This window comes from Ruditapes philippinarum, unplaced genomic scaffold (assembly GCF_026571515.1).
Source record: "Ruditapes philippinarum isolate M1 unplaced genomic scaffold, ASM2657151v2 ctg275_1_1_1_1, whole genome shotgun sequence".
In the NCBI taxonomy this organism is placed as follows: Eukaryota; Metazoa; Mollusca; class Bivalvia; order Venerida; family Veneridae; genus Ruditapes; species Ruditapes philippinarum.
The window spans coordinates 77,375-98,807 of record NW_026852998.1 but is presented as its reverse complement, the minus strand read 5'-3'; the positions used below and the strand labels follow the sequence as shown (position 1 = coordinate 98,807).

At 31.2% G+C, this 21,433-nt stretch overlaps 1 protein-coding gene across 2 annotated transcripts in view; it reads left to right on the top strand.

Moving 5' to 3' along the window:
- The first annotated feature begins 6,333 nt into the window (after window positions 1–6,333).
- LOC132730668 (ribosomal protein S6 kinase alpha-1-like) overlaps window positions 6,334–21,433 on the top strand; it is a 34,824-nt gene continuing 19,724 nt past the window's right edge. Inside the window, exons 1-13 of one of the 2 annotated variants that reach the window (XM_060716649.1) lie at window positions 6,334–6,527; window positions 7,824–7,856; window positions 9,147–9,269; window positions 9,686–9,767; window positions 10,340–10,420; window positions 11,060–11,139; window positions 13,190–13,216; window positions 16,411–16,517; window positions 17,350–17,530; window positions 18,810–18,880; window positions 19,200–19,288; window positions 19,868–20,035; window positions 20,757–20,896. In XM_060716649.1, coding sequence (XP_060572632.1) covers window positions 6,468–6,527; window positions 7,824–7,856; window positions 9,147–9,269; window positions 9,686–9,767; window positions 10,340–10,420; window positions 11,060–11,139; window positions 13,190–13,216; window positions 16,411–16,517; window positions 17,350–17,530; window positions 18,810–18,880; window positions 19,200–19,288; window positions 19,868–20,035; window positions 20,757–20,896 — 1,242 coding nt within the window. In that variant the 5' untranslated portion in view covers window positions 6,334–6,467. The remainder of the gene's footprint in view (window positions 6,528–7,823; window positions 7,857–9,146; window positions 9,270–9,685; window positions 9,768–10,339; window positions 10,421–11,059; window positions 11,140–13,189; window positions 13,217–16,410; window positions 16,518–17,349; window positions 17,531–18,809; window positions 18,881–19,199; window positions 19,289–19,867; window positions 20,036–20,756; window positions 20,897–21,433) is intronic. The other variant, XM_060716657.1, reaches the window with a different exon arrangement.

Sequence of the window (21,433 nt, the reverse complement as noted above, 5' to 3'; positions counted from 1 at the left end):
AAACAAAGAATGTGAGACTCGGCAAATGATATAGAACAGAACAAATTAAAATGTGTGCCGTTTTTAAATTGATGGGCTGCTTTATTCTTGTTTGGACTTGTTCCCTTCTATCAAACTCCTCGCAGCGGTTACTTCCCCTGATCTGTACAGTAAAGCGTGACGTAACCGCTGTGAGGAGTTTGCCCTTCTATATCATTCTTCACATATAACTTGAGATTAGCTCATATACGACTGTATCTTTTGTTACACGGCCTGATTGTGTCCATATTGTATGGCTCATATGGGGTTGTATTGAGGGAACTCTGTGTGTATACCACACTTGCAAAAATTTATATATGTATACAATAAAACAATTTTCAAACATCAAAGAATATGTAAAATGTGTACTGCAAATATTTGTGCACATTATATTGAATCAATAAATTACATGCATTCATTTCTTATTTGAAAATTTTACTTAGAATCTATAGAAAATAAACTTTATTTACATGAAATGTTAAATTGGGTAATATCTTTATAAATAATGCTTATTTGAACTTACAATATTGACAAATCTTAATTTGAGCATCAAATTTATAAACTAAAACCATGAAAAAAATGTGTTACACGATCTTTAAATCTTGGAATATTAAGACGTACTATTGTTGTCTCTTTCTAGTTAAAATTATAAAGTAGTATATTTAATCTGGACATCTCATTTGAGATATTATAATTATTATCGATAATATACTTGTCACTAAAACAAAACATACAACAAATATTACATCGCAATTTATTTCTGGCTTCTATAACTTTAAATGTCTCTTTTATTTTGACGTTGTGCGACAGTGTACTAAGAACCCTGTTCGCTGAAGTCCCTTTAGCAAAGATCAATTCATAAATCGAGCTTACTGAACAGTGGATATCCGTAAAAAATATACCAACATAATTTTAATTTAATTGGGAAATAGATTTTTGTATCTTTTGCTTGGATATTAGATTAGGATATTAAAGTGACATTATGCTCATATTTTCATAGTCAAGTTGAGCTGAATTGACTTTAGATTGTTAAAATGGTGTTTGACCAATCGTTGATATTGGAAAATGTTCAATATAAAATTATAAATCTGCCTAAAATACAAAAAAGACTGCCCCACTCTTTTTATAAACTGAGCGTTATACGTAAATTCTAATAGATATTTATAGAAATTTTATTTGGACCTGTGCATTATTTATTGTTTATGAGAAGAAAATTATTAAATTAAAAGGAATTATGGCAAAATGAAAACTTATTACGATATTCACCTGTTCACTCACTATATACCCTTGGATTGGCATAATGTCAATTTTAATAATCTTTTATCACCGGTTACAGGAGTTATGCATTCATCGTTATATTAATTATGTCGTTTTTACACCAACACCAATGCAATCAGATCTTTACCCAGGAACACTTTCGGACACTTCCATATTAAACATTCATTTTTACTATATGTTATTCCAGGTATTCAACTCTCTGTTCTGAATTTTAACTTGTGGATTAATTCAATATTTGTAAAGTTAATTAATTTATGCCCTTGGTAGAAGTTTGCAATTTCCAACTTGTAATGAGCATCGCTCAAAAAGTATATTTGACCTAGAGTCATGAAACTTTAAAGAAATGTTGGTCAGCATGTGTAGATGTGCACCTGGGGTTTGCTTGTATATTTGTTGATATTGGGGGAAAATCAACATTGTTTTAATTTGATGTAGTTTTTATGCCCCAACCACTTAGGGATAGGGGAGTCATGTAGAATTTCCTTTGTATGTCCCACTGCCATACGTACTGTCCTTTTGTACGTCAGTAGACTGACAGTGGAGTGTGAGGGCATCCGTGTCCTATGGACACATTTTGGCAGACATATTAACATTTTAACTTAATAAACTGGAAAACACCTTATGGTGGTATATTATACATGTAGTGGAAATACACCTAGATTTGTTTTAATTAATCAACATGCATTTTTGAACACGTTGGAATCGCTCTTTTTTATATCAAGATTTCATTATATAAAGAACAAAAAACATATAATTCCACTTGTCTTGTATTTCATTTTCTCGTAACTGAACATCTTATAGAGTAATATGATAACACTTTCATTTTCTAATTTTATTTGTTAACATTTCTGTTCTGAAACCATATTGTAGTCGCAAATAAGACATTTAGATTTGCCCTTGACCCTGCGTGCGTTCCATGTTGGATGTCATTTTTATGCCCCAATCATTTAGGGGTGGGGGGTCATGTTGCATTTCTATTGTCTGTTCGTCTGTCATACTGTCCTGATGTGCGTCAGTAGACTAACAAAACCGTGAAATGAAAGGGCATCCGTGTCCTATGAACACATTTCTAGTTGCTATTGATTTTCTTCACATTTCTTCTCCTCTTCGCAATTTATGAAAACCTTCAACGTTTCTGATCCAAACAAAACTTTTCTGTCTTGGTTTAAGTATCTTCAAATGACCTATATATATATAATAAATAGTTTGTTAAACCAACCAAGATTCAAATACAACGGCATAATGAACCATTATGTATAACAAATGGCAAGTTTCAACATAATTCATACAACAAATAAGGATGTTAATGTAAATAAAGCTTAATTGGTATTGGTCAAAACACAAATAACATAGGTCATAAATGAAACTGAAAAGACACATAATATGCAATTAAAATAAATCAATAACATATCTGAAACCTCAAGACTTTAGTGTCTAACAAATACCCTATGAAGATATTTGACAATACTTTATTTGAAGGGTTGTACAATTAAATTATTCAAATTCCATAATGTCACATGGCCTGCGAGGATATACAATAACAATATAACATATACATGTATATTGCAAGATAGTGTGCAAAAACAAATATGCAAACAAGATTTAAACAACAACAGAGAGGGTTTACAATTAAAATATTATGGTATTTATAAAACATTTCTTATATTAGTTAGAGTTCATATAAACTATGTATGTGACAGTGGTGTATTCTATAAACTATCCTTGCTCTTCATTGTCACAAAATAACTTTTTAAATTAGATATGTTAAATGATTCCTTATGTATCTAAATATATGAAACAGAAACGTTGCAATTAGATAGAGAAAATAACGGAATCCCTTAAGACGACAAAACTGGAAATTTTGTAGGCTCGGTTTCATTGAGCCCGCTCATGGACGGTACTGTAAAATGCTAGTTACTGTCCACACTTACCAAAATCAAGAAACATCCAAAGATGTGTTCATACGGCGGTTATCATGGAAAGAAGATGGGATTTTGAAGGGGGACCAGAGGTTATGATGCATGCATATCGCAGGCATAACGTCCAAAGACAATTTAAATTTAAAAAGCGGACACCATATCCTAAGGGTTTTAGGCAGTAATCAAGTAGGAATGCTGGAACCACTGAAGTTGAAAAAGATCAAATAGGAGGAACTAAAAGTGCCACACACATGTACACACAGCAATGATGTCGTGTCGAACTATCTTCAAAGATCGAAAATATATTGGCCACAACATCATGATTTTCTAAAGACATATATAAGTCAGACAATTTTTAGCATTACACAATGATTCAGAATTCTTGTATTTATATCTAGTTTTTTATAAAAAAAAGTTTTTTTACAAGTATAAAAACTAAGGCAAGACACCGAAAAATGAATTTTATCTTGAACTAAATTTGAAGAACACAAATTTGCAGTGTCGTTGTGCTACAATTTTCCTATATCTTCACGTTTCAATGTTCAATTTATGATTATTTATCCATTTAGTGTAAAAGGTTTTGATATCTCTTTAATATTAATTTAAACTGTGTTACAAATAACTTCAATATAGACTGAATATTTTCCAAGTTCGCCTACTTCTGCATTATTAGATGCTTTTTTATGTACCCAGGATATAGATCTATTTTAGAAATTTTATATGAAACTTATCACAAAGCATATTGTCAAATGGCTTTAACAATGTATAATCTGATATTTTTACAATTGAACTATTGATGTTAGCTGATCACAAATGAAATCTCACGACCATATAGAAGGATTGGATTATTGTGTGGTCGAAGAGATGAATGATAGAATCAATCTTCTGGTGCAACTGACCAAACATCTTACATGTACTTATCTTAACTATATAGCCTTTAAAACTCTTTTATACAAATACGATTGACAGTAACTGAATGTTCCAGATGATTGAAATTTAATACTAAGATAATGGTAAGTTGTAACATGTTTAATTTCAACACCTCTATAAAATATTTGTCTTTCGATAATCTACCACTTTTACAAATAGTAATGGCATTAATTTTCACTGTCAGATTTTTATTTATAACTTATTCATAGGCCTGTAGTACATGTCTGTAAACCTTTTGAAATACATGTAGTTTATATTAGTAACAAATCTTCTGCATATCTAGTGGATTGCTGAATTTGACATTGTTTTAAAACGCCATTTTATCAAATAACGAAAGAAGGGAGGTCATTGTTGAATATTTTCAAATGTAGATCTGCATGACTAATGACTTATCGGCACCCTCTTTCAACACCTATTAATTTAAGAATCTAAATGTATTTTAAAGTGCTCTGTACATGGGAGCATTGTATACCTCAAATATTGGTATTAAATAGTTAGGCCTACATGTAAATAGTCAAAAATGATAATACTGCAACGAATTGATATTTTTACAAGAGTTGTTCAAAACAATTACACTTGATCTATTAACCTTAATTAAAATGGAATCAGTTAGCTGAGCAAAGTGACATTGTACATTTACATTCTGTGCTTCAAAATTCTTTGTTAATTACCAAGAAAAATATCCTTAACCTCTACTGGTTCACCACCGTACAATCATCAAACCCGTACGGCCCATACATTGCCTGTTTTAGTTTTTTTTTCTTTGGAAAGTGGTTGTCGGTCAATCCTTTGCATTTTTATCAACAATAAATACATCTTTCTTCTAAAATTAAGTAATTAATTATTACAACTTCCATAAATGTTTATGTTTAATGTATATTTCACACGGTGCATAATCGTTCCGGGCTGAAAAAGTAAAAAGTTTACAGGGTTGTCATAAAAATACGTACGACAGATTCATTAATTACTGGACAAAACATTTTACTAAAATCATTATATTATCGCGGAATGGTTTTTTTTCTATAAATGATCACGAAATACCTGGAAAACCATAGATAATAATGACTTTTTTTGACAATTTTATGCAAGTGTTTGCTACTACTCCACTGACATGTGAAATTTGTTTTTCGATTCCAACTCGTAAAAGACCGTTAACAACCCTTATTAAGTTGTATATATGAATTCCTTAAACATTGCAATGTTCCGTGCAATAGAATATTTAAAGACATTTATAAATCAAGATGTAAATGTGTTTATTTTATATATATTCTTACCTTGTCAAGCTAAAAATCCATTTTATTTGAATCAACCGGTGCCAATAAATCCAAATCAGTTCAGGAACGGGAAAATATTCCAAATCAGCCCGGAACGATATAATTAATGCACCGTGTTTCAAAAACCTTGACATTGAAAATTTGGACGTCAAAAATGCAATACCTGACCTGTTATATATACTCGTACTAGCTAGCTTTAATAATCATTTGCAGAATAAACAATAGAATATCCAAAACTTCAGTATTTGCTGCAGTATCTACCCCTAATCTGGATTAAATCAACATTATTTACATAGATCTGTCCAGACACATTTATTTAGTTATTTTTATTTATACATTTTAGGAACATAGCACTACATGGTACTGTAATGTGGACAATTTAGGACGTGTCTCAGATATAAGTGTCAAGATTATCAGAAATAAGAAAAAACTAGATCTAGTTTGTTAGTTATGACACGGATTTACATTATGTAATATAAATCCGTGGTTATGATCGAGAAGAACCTAGCTGTACTATGTCAAATTTTCAGCTATACGGAAGATGTTCATATAGATGTAGATGTAGTGTCCGGTTGATGGTCCCCAACCAGTAATGTCTCTGCTTTTAATAAACATTTAATTAGTGCAAATTCGATCAGGGCTTAAAGATATTGAATAGGCGAAAAGCTAAAGAAAATCCCATCATGTGCGAGCTCAGTAAATCATCGAAAGGGATTTTTATCGAAATATGAGAATTTATTACATTTGTTGATCTTTTTCCTTTTTATATATGTAAATCCCCTCCCCCCACATGCCTGGGGAATTCTCAAAAATATGAGTGAATTCCCCATCATCCAACGCCACTGAACACTGGTCTACTGTAAATCTCTGATTTGTATTTCCCGCGCAAAAATTATGATTACCGGAAGTTTATAAAGCCTCGTTTTGGCGAAAATTCGCCATCTTGTCGGGGACTGACGACAAGTGAAAAGAATTTTGCCATTAAAACAGTTCAAGAACTAGAAATATTGCTTAACAGTTGTCTTTATATATTCTAACAGACAGAAACATGCCTTTGGCACAATTCGCAGACCCATGGGGGCCCATGGACGTTTCTAATGATCCGGAGGTCGAGTAATATTTTTGCCGACATACCCAGAAATTTTATTTTTTTCATTTTCGGCCGTCATTTATTATTAAAATTATTTTGGCGTGTCATTGTGAACTTGACTGACTAATATTCACTGTTTCATGTAAAAATGTTTGTGTAGAGTTACTTCTCATCTTTTTACAGCAATAATTTCGTTGATGACTGCCACAGTCAAATCGTTGGAAATTTGTTTTCAACTTCAAGTTCATTTTTACCTAATTTATAAATGAGATAATAAAATTTGTAGAATGCTCTGTTTTAAAATTGAAAACTTAATTGATATAAATTGATTTGATTTGTTTCCTCATGTCATTGCCTACAGCTTTAAAATCCATAATGACATGGTGTTCATGTTTTTTCCTTTATCAGTTATACTGGTTGGAGAGATAACTCCGACGCATAGATAACCCCGACACTTGATAAATATAATTGTTTTAGCTTTGTTTTTCAACAAATAAGCACATGCTCACCTAACAGTATAGGAACAGGACAGAATGTGATGATTTGTTATAATTTGGTAGACTTTTTAATGTTTTTCAAATAACCTAAACTTTTTGTAGGCAAAAACTGCTTCAAAATGTTCTTTTTACTAAATTACAGTAAGGTAGTTAGAAATGTATTGACCACAGGCCACTGACTTGGGAAAGATTTTTGAAAAATTGTTTAAATATTTACAAAAAATAGATAAACCATATAAGATGTAAAAATAAATTATTGATGCTGATTTTCCAGTCATTTTTTACTTAAAAATTTAAGTGTCGACTTTATCTACTGTTGTGGGGTAAAAAGACCATGTTTTGTATACCTCATTCAAGACCTTAAAGAAGTACCAGATTCCATTTTCATACATAGTTTTTGTGGTGTAATGTAAAGTCTTTGAACTGAACTTTGTTTAGGTGGTTCAATATTTAAAATATACTGGAAGATAATTAAAATATTGCAAAAAATATGTGATTTAGTGTCGGAGTTATCTCTCCAACCAGTAAACATTTTAAATTTGAAAGAGATACTCCATCCTTGGTTGCAAAAGTTTTCCTTCAATTAAACCAAGTGAAATACAGGTTACTTGGTAGGGTTTTTCAGTTTTTGGAGTCCTGAGGGCTATGATACAGATTTTTTATATTAAAGAACAATCTCAGGAAATCACCTTATTTAATTGTTAAAATATGTTCATCTTTTTTATGGATTGAGAGAATTTCCAGTGGATATGCATAACATATTAATTCGCATATTAATATATTTGTAATGAAAATGTTTGTTGTTTAATTTTTGTAGGGTTCTCAAGAGGACATGCTTGTTGAAGACCAGGTGAGATTATTGTCTCTAAGTTAATAAAAGGGATTCCACTGTTGTTTTTTGTGTGTATATTAGCTCACCTGAGGACAATGTCCTCAAGGTGAGCTTTTGTGATGGCTCATCAAATTGTCTGTCGTCCATTGTCTGTCCGTGCATCAAAAATTTCTTAAATCAAATTCTCCTCTTAAACCACTTGGCCAAAATCTAACAAAATTCTTGTGAAAATCCAAAAGAGATAGACCTTAGATTTTTGGCATGAAACATCTCCTAATTGTTGTCTACCAAGTTGGTTCAAATAAGAGCCCTAGAGTCAAAATTGGTCCCAACCCAGCTTCATTGATTTTCCTTGTAACTATGTATATAGTAAAAACTTGAAAAATCTTCTTGTGAAAATCCAAAAGAGGTAGAGCTTAGATATTTGGCATGAGACATCTTCTAATAGATGTCTACCAAGTTTGTTCAAATTAAAACCCCAGGGGGGTCATTGAAATTCCTTATATGTATATAGTGACAATCCAAAAGCACAATAAATTAGATATTTGGCATGAAACAACTTCTAGTGTATGTCTACCAAGTTTGTTCAAATGAAAGCCCTTGGGTCAAAATTGGCCTCGCCCCAGGGGATCGAGGTCAATAGTTCAATCCCCAGCCAGGTCAACCATTGTTTTCCTTCTCTTTTTATGTCATCTTTTTATTAGCTCACCTCTCACTTAGTGACAGACTGAACTGTTTGATATAATGGCTGTTACAGTTAAAATTAGGAAACAACAACATCTAAACCACTGGTTCAGTTTTGAAATAATTTTACACAAAAATTTCCTTGGTGACAGTGTTCAAAAATGTTTCAGATTAAGCTGTCCCTTGTTTTCAAATTGTGCTTCTGGGTGAAAAGGGTCTCCACTCTGACCTTTTGACTTATTTCTCAGTTGAGCGATCCTCTTGTTTAAAACTTCAAAGGGGCATTGCCCATTGCCATTAATGTTACAAATAGAAACTTCATGTATATACAACCAAAAAAAAAAAACACTAAGATTTCATATGAATTAGAAAATTATGCTTTTACAGAACAAAATGGCACTGTAAAGTTTTATAAATGTGATTGTTATAAAGTACAACTTAACTTGTTAAAAACTGCAGAAAATGGCTCATACCTGATTACAATTACAATCAAGTACATGTAATGATAATGTTAAAAAAAAGTTACTAGAAGCTTGTTTTTACTGTAATGACTGTTTATAGGGTTAATACAAAGTTTTGTATAAAGAATCATTCAATGATTTTTTCGTCTTTTTTTCCACAAAGAATGAGGATGATATGGATAAAGAGATTGAGATAGGAAGTGAGACTGTTGGTAAAGATGGTGAAAGAGTGGACCCATCAAATTTTGAATTGCTCAAAGTTCTTGGACAGGGATCATTTGGAAAGGTTTGTTTAAAAGTGTTTTTACATGATGCCCTGGATTAATACTGTGATATATTGGTCTATTGCCAATATGCAAAATTTTCCAGCTGATTTAAAAGAAATTGAAATCTTTAAAGTATAAGGACTAACCTTGTTTTAGGGTCTTAAAAAACTGCTAGAAGTTCATTACAAAATTCCAACATACATGTATTCCTAGTTCATGCATTGTTATTGAAGAAGAATACAGTTATATGCAGATATAATATTTACAAACAGCTGTCAATTCAGGTTAAAAAAGGAAATGATTTAGATTATGAAATAGTTTTAAAATTCTCAAAATATGTAAAGTTAAATATAAATAAGACAATTTTGAAGAAATTAAGTATGTAATTATAAATTAGAAATTATGCATTAAAATTCATTAATGCATTTCTTTCTAGGTATTCTTGGTTAGAAAAGTGACAGGGAAAGATGCCGGTACATTGTTTGCAATGAAAGTTTTAAAGAAAGCAACACTTAAAGGTAGTATTTAAAATACTGTTTAATAATTATCATATCTTTGTAGGTTTAAGAAATTATCCAATAACTTTTGTATATCATAAATATTCTTTATATTTTAAGACAAAAGTGATCCAGTCAAGTTTTAGAAAGATTTCATACATCTCTTTGTTATTGGAAATTATGTGATTCTACACTGATGCATACTCCTGTACAAACTAATCAGGGCTTCCATTTAGTATCAAAATTTGGAAGTCAGAGACTGAGAAAGGAAAAACATTATATTTTGAAAGTCAATAGGCAAAATCAAGGAGTAAATGACTCCAAGCTAATATAAACAGGAGCCCTATAATATATATTAGTAAATGGGCCCAAAGGTTTTTATCAAACAAATTAACTTGATTCTAGTCTTATGACCAGTCACCTTGACATTGTTAATTAGTTTGACTTAAAACATTAACCCCAAGTGGAATTGCTGGATTGCATTTTGGCTTCTTTTATTACAGTTATGTTACTAGTATATTATAATAAAACAATTTTAGTGAAGTTATGTTTTGGTCTTGTGCAAGTGATAGAAAATTGTACTATATTTTCAGTGCGTGACCGACAGAGAACCAAAATGGAGAGAGATATCTTGGCAGATATTAACCATCCATATATTGTCAAACTACATTATGGTAAATATTAGGCCCTTTATTAACAGCTTGCAAAAAAAAAATAAGATATGAAATTAAATAAATACAGATCACAGGGTAGGAACTGTTACATTATAGATGGAATTCTTCCGATAAATTCAATTATTGTCAGTTATAGCTAGGCTGTGTGGAAGAAAGAGTCAAGCTATAATGATCTCTCTGTGCGGTTATCATTGTTGTCACTGTAGTTATCATGCAAGAACTTTAATGTAGTCCGTTATTCAAACATTTTAAAAGTTATCAGTATGAAACTTAGACTTGCGTATGGCGAAAAGGTGCAGTTGTTAAACAAGGAGCGTAAATCTGAAAGCAATATTTTTGGAGTTTTGCCCTTTTTAAACTTAGAGCGTTGAGTGATGACATGTGGTATTCTTTTTACATTTTTGCAATGGAAAAATTCTGTAGGCCAATTACTTGTACTGTTTCATCAAAATCAAGGCACTCTGGATAAAATGAAAAATTGTTGTTCATACATTCATATATTTTTTCCCAAGAATAATTATAATGTAGCCTAATTTTGAAGTTAAATTGCTTTAAGATATTTTTACCCAATTTTTCAAGTGCCATAGAGTAAATCTGATAATTTGGTAAAAGTAATTGAAAAGATTGTCATATTTTCAGCATTTCAAACAGAGGGCAAGCTGTACTTGATTCTAGAGTTTCTTAGAGGCGGAGATTTGTTTACAAGACTTTCAAAGGAGGTAAGTGCTTCATTTTCTTTATATTTTCTTTGTCAGTCATTTTAAATGGCAAAAATATGTTTTCATGTTAGAAAGCATGAAAAAGAAATTATGGGAAAATTGTTTCCGATGTCTGTAATATCTTGATTGAGAATTTGGTTGTTTGGTCTTAAAACACATGCACCTAAATACAGGTCCACAGAGGATGATGTTTATATATTGAAATATACTAACTCTTTCAGTTTTACAAATGTTGATCAATTTTTGTTATGAACTTTTCAAGTGTTGATCAACAATATTGATGTTTGATGGTATACAGGTTCATTTAAATTTTAGCCTCTACAATTTGCAAACAATGTTGTAAAAGCTAGTCAGAGTTTTATCACTTACTCCGCTTAATTATTTGAAATGGACGTGTCGTAGAACTGTTCATTATCATTTTTTGGGGATATCAAAATGAAAATTTGAAATTTATCAATCAGCATTAAAGAGTCTGAGCATACTTCACAGATTTGCAGGCTGGTCTTGCATTATAGCTACATGCCTCCAGATAAGTCAAAATATTTCAATAAAATCAAACTTGAGAAAAATGTACTAAGATGTCAGGAAAAATTAGTTTCAAGATTTAAGTAATATTTTACATATTATGTGCAATTAATGACTGATTTTTCAGTATTTACAATTATATTTCTTATGCTTTACTAAAGGTTATTTATGCATATTTTGACCATTTTTTGGTAATTTACGCGGTTTGTAAGTACCATTGATAATGTGTAAATTGCTTCCTTTTGGTTACTTCACAATAAAACACATTCAAATACATTTTCAAAATTTTCATGAAAATTAACATGAATCTGAAGGCTTTAAGCCAGTGGAAATAAGCCTAAATGCATCAGTTGATATGAAAAAAAGTATGGTACACATTTAGTCAATCAGGTTTAAGTCTTGTATAGTTAACAAAACAAAAGACATAAATTACAAATGTTTAAGTGTCTGTTTCTAATTATTTTGAAAAGTATACTTGGATCCTTCATATTACTGGACAAAATATGATTTTTTTGGCTGTAACATTTATTTAAAATGATGAAAAAACATTGATTTTTTTCTTAATTCATGTAAACGTAGCCTTATCAAATATGGAATTTAACATTTTGACCATTAAAAGCAGCTTCAAAGTAGGTCATTATAATAATAAGAGCAAAAAAGACATAGACAACTCATTTACTCATAATATTTTAAAGTTGTGAATTTAAATTAAACTGATAAATTGTAAGGTTATGATACTGGAAAAACCAAAGTGGTCACTAAAAATGGAATATTGACAACCATGCTTTTTACGAAGAGTCTTTATAAATCATTAACAGTTAACATTTTTGTTATTCGGTTGTTGTTTTTTTGTTTCTGTTTTTTTTGGTTTCTTTAAATCAAAACTCAAAATTATAAAATAACAATTATCACAGAATATTGTCTGCTAAAATAATGTTATAACCACTTGAAAACAGAAAGGTTCTCTGTGATTCAACCGGGATGACCTTGGAATTAAAAAAAAAATTAAGTACCTATTTAACAGGAATAAATTTTGTAAGGTAAGATGATTGTCCAGTAAATATGAAGGATCCCAGTATTATGAGTATACAATAAAAATGGTTTCAAAATAACGGCAAACAAATTAAAGTTCTTGAGGATCACATGTGGGGAATTTGGTTTTTCTTGGTTTTGGTAATGTCTCTTTTTTTCCCCAGAAGTTTATAGTAGAAAAACATATAAGGGTAAGTAAAAGAATTGTGATAAAGTTTGAAACTTGATCAAACTTTCATGCTGACTAGTGAGCCTTTGTAAAACTTTTCGGACTGTGTTGTGAAATAGGCATATTTTCCTGCAATGTTGTGGTTAATATAACTTAAGTTAATCTTTTGTTCATATTGAATTACTTATCTAGAAATCTGTAACATTGGACTTGTTCTTTGAATAATTTATCTGTATATCTTCCCTAGATTTGTTTATATCTGTAACCTCAATAACTAAGAAACATTCAGACTGAGCACAAACTTGCTGTTTACTTTTTAATCAGCTTCAAATTGATGGATATATGCCACAGGTAGTATATATAAAGCATGCTACAGTTTGGTTTCTATTATTTCAGTTCCTTAGATATGTTATATGCCATATTTTTTTTATTACACATAGCATCTGTGTTACATGCCAGTGTGTAAACATAGCTGCTGTGTAAACCTTCCTTGCTCAGTTATGCATTTGAGTTTCTCAATGTTTGTAATATTTGTTTACCATTTTTGTGTTTCAAAGTTATTTGTGTTCATATTGAAGGTAAATATACTGTACAGTATTTTTATAATTCAGTTATATTTGTGCTTTGTAGTCTACTTAAACGAAAACATTGCCTGAGTAAGAAAATATACTAAGTACTAAGAGAGTACTAAGACAGATAAAAACAGATTGGGCAAAATACACACATACTTGATACCTTCCGTTTTACTTTATTGTGTTAAATACTGTTCATTTTAGCTCTATTTACAAACTGGTAAATTTCAAGTTTGAGTTTTTAATAACAAAAACAATTGCTGGAGATAATTGACTGTTTATTTTTGATGTTTAAAATTGAGAGACATTACAATGTTATTTAATGTTTAATATAATTATATAAATGTAGTTTAGTCACATGTTTGCAATTCAGAATCACATGTAGCCTCCCTTTGTTACTCTTCAAACATGGCAGTTATATTGTTAGTTTTCTGATAAAATAACAAAATAGCCAATGCTGTTACTCGTGAAAATACATTTTAGGTATAAACTGTGAAAATTTGCCAACATGAAAATATCGCGAAGTACAGTATTGTAATATGTTTGTATAGTAATTGTCTGTACATAATTACATGTTCATAAAATGAAATGATGCAAGCATGATATTAGAAAGAAAGGAGATTATTAATTAATTATTAATTTTACTTTCACTTTCTTATGGTAGTTTTAATTTGATCGTAATTCTTTGTCAGTTGTCCCATTTTTAAAAAAATATATATAGATGGTATCATTACATAGAAATAAGTTTATTGCCAACAGTTTGCATTTTGAGCTTCAGAATTATTTTTGCACTTCAAGCATTGAAGCTGTTTTTACCCGTCACCAAGTACTTGTGTCACCCCCCTCCCATGTATTTCACATCTGTGTTTTACTGTCCTGCTTAAGTATTTGCAGTTAATTAACTTGAAATATTTAATGATTAGACCGATTGTGGCAACAACAACCAGTGCAGACCAATAAGAGCCCGCACATCTGTCTGATCATGGTCTGTACTTTTCGCTATTCTGTCGGTACTTAGATTTTAATTTCCCCTAAGGGGCGTCCGTGGCCGAGTGGTTAAGGTCGTTGACTTCAAACCACTTGCCTCTCACCGCTGTTGGTTCGAATCCCGACAGGGACTTTGATTCTTTCATGTGTGGAAGCTATCCAGCTAGCTTACGGAACGTCGGTGGTTCTACTCAGGTGCCCTTTCGTGCCTGAAATAATGCACGGAAGGGCACCTGAGGTCTTCCTCCACCAGTTAAGCTGGAACGCCGCCAAATGACCTATACTGTATCGGCGTGACGTAAAACTCAATCAAAACAAAAAATTTCCCCTAAATGTGTTGAATGGTAATTTCCTGATGAAAGATGGACAAGTCAAGATAACATTGAATAGTTCCACATTCAAAGCAGAACAAGATGATATAAGTTTAATTTTGCAAGAAAATGATAATAGAATATTATATAAATTGTGAAGGGATCATCTCTTCAACAAAATATGGTGGCAAGAGTGGAGTTAAGGGAGAAAATCAGACTTCTTATTCAAAGTCTATTAGTTAGAATCCCACCAGAGGTGTGATTTTCTCTTGACTTTCAATATTACCAGTGGGTTCATTGCTGGTTTCACCACCCAGAAAGAAGTTATCTGGCATGACAAAAAGTGCATGTTTATGACCACCCCTCCCCCACCTTTCAAGAAAATAAAATAAAAGAAATTTGACAATAATGGGAAAACAAACAAACAATGATGTTATTGTAGGGTTGTTATGTAGACTAGCTTTATTGTGCTTGTGTTTTTCACCTGAACACCAAATTCTCAAGTGAAGTCATTTTATAAACCAGTTTTGTTGAGTACCAGTATTATACTGTAACAGGTTTTATATGTTGTTTATATTTCAATGTATGATATATGTATCACACAATATAAAACATTGTTTATATGTATCAAATACTAAAATGTGAAATCTGTAAAATATAAGTTAGTAATATGCATACTGTTAGTTATATACTATGATAACAACATATTTATAATGGTTTTGATTACTGTAGAATTAGAATAACATTTTTCAGATTTTTTACATTATCTTTCAGTTAAATGCTTCATCTACAAAATTTAAAAACGTTGAGATTGTTATTTACAGTTTACTAGATTAAGACATGTTTAGGCATAGAAAACTTAGTGATGCATGAAAATAGCTATATATTTAATGCTCACTTTATAAAGACAAAATAGTCTTAGCTTTAACAGATTGTGCATTTTTGCAATTTGGACTGCCGTGCACCCCTTTCAGCAAACTTGATCATGTTGCTATTTTTAACGGAACATTTGGAACATAATGAAACTGTCATAATGAAACTGTAATTAACTTAATTTTCCTAAAATTTCTTCCCTAGTGTGTTCTCAAGAATGTTCACTGGATCATTGACTGCTAAGTGAATAGAATAATTATACATTACAACACTGAAACTGTGTAGCATTGTACAAGAATGTTGAAGTTTGACAAATGTTTAGAATATAATGATGAAAGGAGATGCTTTATCTGATTAACTTGTAATATTTTGATGGTTGAAAATTATTATTTGCCTACAAAATGTACACTGAAAACGTCTCAAAAGTTGTCTGATAGTATGAATTCTTCCAAGAATTGTGTGAATCCTTTTAAAAATTGTGTGATCTTTTCAAAAGAATATATATAGCAATTGTTTGAATAAACTTTATGGTAATGAGAGTGAAAACAGTAAAGTGTATTGGAATCAATAATAAAATATAAAAAAATTCTTGTCTCCTGGATCACAAGTAAAATGAATCGAGTTTTGTATACGCCTAAAAGTTTTAATATTACTATCTGTTTAGCTATTGTTCAAAGCATAGAGTGTCTTCCTCACAATACACCTTAATAATCTCAGACATTGGCTGAAATAAATGCGGAAAAAGTCATATATAAAATTGAAACCAGTGTTTATTTATGTATTTCTGTGTATTGTGTTATAGGTGATGTTCACAGAGGAGGATGTCAAGTTTTACCTGGCTGAGCTGGCCCTGGCCTTGGATCATCTACACAGAGTGGGCATTGTTTATAGAGATCTGAAACCAGAAAAGTAAGCACTTATCAATTTTTAAAATACACTGCTGCATCAAATTTTATTAACTTAGAAATTGTGAAGCCATTGTCATGACCCATTTGGCAGGGTCAGCATAGGATCAGTTTTTGTGGGTATGAACATTAATTTAAATACTTAAAAAGAGCTGGTACATTGAAACTTGTAAATATATATAAATGCCAGTTGATAAGTTTTACCTATATAACCCATTATCCATTTTTTGTGTGAAATGGTCAAAGGTCAAGGTCACTTAGATCAAAGAAAGTTTAAAGAGCTTTAACTTTGTATGTAAATGCACTTTGATTTTGGGTCAAAGTTCATGGTCCTTGTGATTTGTAACAGCAAAGTTATAATAAGTCATTACATCAAACATTATCTTTCAAATTATCTCTCCATTTAGAAAATAAGCACTGAGACAAATGAAATGTGCTGCTTTTTGGACAGCTCTTGTTATTTTAATCAAAGGCAACAATGGTTGAGCTACATAAATTTGTAATAAAAAAATTTGCCAGTTGTTTGTAATATGATTCCACTTAGTGGCTCAGGTTATGTAAGCATACTACAATTTGTAATAAGTAGCTGTAATAAGTAGCATGTCAAATATTGTAATAACTAATAAACATGTAACTTTATTAGTTGTAGCAGATATTTGGATTAAATGCTTATAATTATTTATATAGATGGCTAGTGTCTCTAGACACTCTTCAAGAGTCTTCTTTGGTAAAGTCATATGCACAATTTCATATGGGTACAACAAACTGCGTTGCTTCTGTTAATGTTTATTTTATATGAAAAAAATAATGTTAAACTTTCTTTGCTTACCTTTCAGCATACTTCTAGACTCTGATGGACATATTAAACTGACAGATTTTGGTCTAAGTAAGGAGTCATTGTTTCAAGACAAGAAGACATATTCTTTCTGTGGTACCGTTGAGTACATGGCACCTGAGGTTGTCAACAGAAAAGGGCACGGGACAGCAGCTGATTGGTGGTCATATGGTGTTCTCATGGTAAATATTATATATAAAAGCCGCGCCATGACAAAACCAACATAGTGCGTTTGCAACCAGCATGGATCCAGACCAGCCTGCACATCCGCGCAGTCTGATCAGGATCCATGCTGTTCGCTATCAGTTTCTCTACTTGTAATAGAGTTGGTAGACGTGCAGGCTGGTCTGGATCCATGCTGGTCGCAAACGCACTTGTGTTTGTTTTGCCTGATTTCATAAAATGTCTAAAAAAATATATGAAAATGCTATTATTTGAAAATTGAAACAATGTTTAAATTTATTATGTTGATTGTATGTATTTCTCTTAGTTAAAAGCAAAAGTATGCAAAGAATATCAGCATTTCAGGCTATTGCTATGACTATTTTAGATACATAGCTTTCCTAATAATGCAAAATATTTGTTTATCGATCACCAGTGACTGTAGATAATGAATGCAATTTACAACTATTAACAGGTCATTAGTCCTTCTCAAAACCAGGCATACAAATATCGTCAAAAATTATTCATCTATATCTGTGGCCATTCTCTTGTTCTTTTTATTTGACTCATTAATCTAAATGAGAAAAAGGAAATTAATAATCGATCAGTCCAATTATTTACATTGAATGTTTACACTATAAATGTTTATGTTGTCTAGACATGTGATTATTGTTTTGTTGATAATAGTTGATTTGTGTAATAATGGGCAAAGGCAAAACATGTCTAGGATTAACAGCCCACTTTAAATGATGCCTCATTTATTATATCATTGGCGTGATTTCTAATAGGTTATTGAACATTGAATTGTACATGTTTTATAACCTGTTTTGGTCTATTGGTCGATATCCAGATTACATTGAGGAAAGGCAAGATGTGACCTATTATTGTTATGGTTTAATGAGTTAAATTTGTTTTCAAATGAATCTTCTTGTGCTGTTAAGTAGAATTCATATGAATACTTCTGTTAAAGGCTTTTGTCATTGATGTTACATGCAAATGATCAGATGCACACACTTGTGCAGTAAAAGGTGATTATATTGGATGCTTCAGTGTGTTATTAATTGATATACAGAGTATTTCTTTAAATAGGTTGAGCATCATGTAGGTCTTATTGTATATCGTTGTTCCATGTACATGACAAAGATGTAAGTGAAATTCCAAGTGTGTATCTGTCATATATACTTAAATGTATAGAATATTATACAGACAAGTTCAATTGGTTCAAGTGTCATATACATAAAGTAGTATAAGACAGCATTGTAAGATATATAAAACATGTATTGATATGTTGTTTTACAGTTTGAGATGTTGACAGGTGCATTGCCATTCCAGGGAGCAAACAGAAAGGAAACAATGACACAGATTCTAAAGTATGTCATTCAACATCCTCATAAACAACTTATGATATACCGACTCTTATCAATAATATATTAGCATATAGCTTATTTGATAGTAAGGGGAAAAAAAGTTGAAATGAAATTAGATTTTCTCATGAAGACAATGTCTCCTACTGAACAAGATAGCTGTAGATTTGATCCTTAACTGACATCTACTAATTACAGAGAGCAGACTTTGATTTAAACTTAACTAGTGTTATCCTTTAGAGGTATTATGAACAAAAAAAGTTGAAGAAATACATAAAGTTATGTAAAGTTTTAATCTTAATATATTGGTAACTTGTGTTTTCAGAGCCAAATTAGGAATGCCAGGCTTCCTCAGCCCTGAGGCACAGAGTTTGTTACGGGCATTATTCAAACGCAATCCACAAAACAGATTAGGTAATCTTTACTTTGTTTAGAGCATAATTGTTGTAGCAACATCTTATTTCCATAATTTGTTTTTTTGGCATAGAAAGCAAATCAGATAAGTTAAAAGTTAAGACTGAGTCGTCACCATGGATCTACCTCCAAAAGTTGGATGATTATGGAAACCAAACTGATTCAACTAATGTGAAAGATTTGTTCTATATGTATTGATTGTCTCATACCCCAGTATAAACTTTCATCTCACGATCTGATTGTTGACAGGTGGCATTACCCGACCCACTTATCTCTATTGTCTGTTGTTTATGTTCAAACAATAAACACCAATTGAAGTAGGAAAAGGTGTTTTTAAATCACTTAAATAAAACAGGAACTGATGTTATAAGATATTTTTGATTATGAATAAAATAAATGATAAAATTTGTGAAAGAAAAATATCTATACTGTTGTTAGACTGGGGTGTAATAGTGTATTATTATAACATATAACATTGGGTTTTAATTGGGTTCTGCAGTGTACAATTTAGTAGTCATTCCCAGGGTATGTATTATCAGTTATTACATTTTAATAAGATAGGGTTGATCATTATTGTAGGATCCAGTAATAGTGGTATAGAAGAACTTAAGCGACATGCATTTTTTTCAACAATTGACTGGGAAAAGTTGATGAGACGTGAGGTGAATCCACCTTTCAAACCAGCTGTTGTACAGACAGATGATGCTTTCTACTTTGATCCAGAATTTACATCCAAAACACCCAAAGGTATATATCCCATTAAGCCTTACAATGTTAATTTCTTAAATGGACTTGCCGACCTTTAAGTCTGGACTTAACCATTTATCATTTTCAGGGGAAATGTCAAAAAAAATACTACTTGAATAGTGAACACTGCAGACCATGATCAGACAACACAATTGCCTTGGCTTGTCATGGTCTGCATTGGTTGCATGGTATATTCATTTGCCGTAGGATAAAAGTTAAGGATAGATTTATTGTTTTATGATTCATGAATAAAGTTCCAAGAAATCTGTGTTTGTAAATTTATTGTCTATTATATACGAGTTTCAAACAGTCACAGTTTTCTTTCTTTAAAACTTGCATATTTTGTTGAAAATTAATCTCTATATTACCATTTACAGACATTACATTTTGTTATATCATTACTAGAAACAATATGATATTATTTAAAATAACATGGTAAAAGCAATTTTTCTAGACATTTCAGTGAAAGGTATAGTTTATAATTTAGATATGATTTATATATCACTGACTGTATATACCACTCATTGTTACAAGATAAACTAGTATATTAGATAAACAGAAAAGTTGTATATTTTTCATGTGTGTAAATGTATATGTTGGTGATCAAAGTAAAAAAGGTTAATTTCCTATCTAACTTGTACTGTTGACTGAAAGGTGATTAGATAAATAAATTTTTCATCGAAATATTAAACATATTCACTAATGATCAACTTATTTACAGATTCCCCAGGTATACCTCCCAGTGCTACAGCTCATGAATTATTCCGTGGATTTAGTTTTGTAGCGCCTGCCTTGCTAGATGGCAATCCACAGCCTCCCAACCCACTAGATAATCAACTCAGTACTGCTAAAGTCAGAAATGTAAGTATAACAAGTATAATCTAGACACCATCCTGTATGAGATATTTGTAAGATACTGACATTCTTAGCTCCACTGTCCGGGAGAAAAAGTTGAGCTATAATGATTGCTGCATTGTCATCATTATCATCGTGAAAAACCTTATTGTAGCCCATGATTCAATCATTTTAAAAGTTATCAACATGAAACTTGGAATACTTGCTTATCATGATAAGGTGTAGTTGTTAGACAAGGGGCAAATTTCTTGGTTTTAAACAGACGAGCATTAAGACTGTGAAAAGAGGATATTTAAAATATTTTATTCTGTGGACACATTCATATGTATTTAAACAGCTATTTCATATGTTCTATTTCTCATATACATATACAATAGTTGTATACAAGGTGGTCATATGAAAGTGTTTTTTCATGAAAATTATTTTGAAATATGAAAATTTGATGAATGCATGTTGTGACCAGCTCATCTGAACAAGATTAGAATAATTCTTTAGATAAATACTTATATTGTATCAGCAGACTGCAAGTGTCAGTTTGATGAA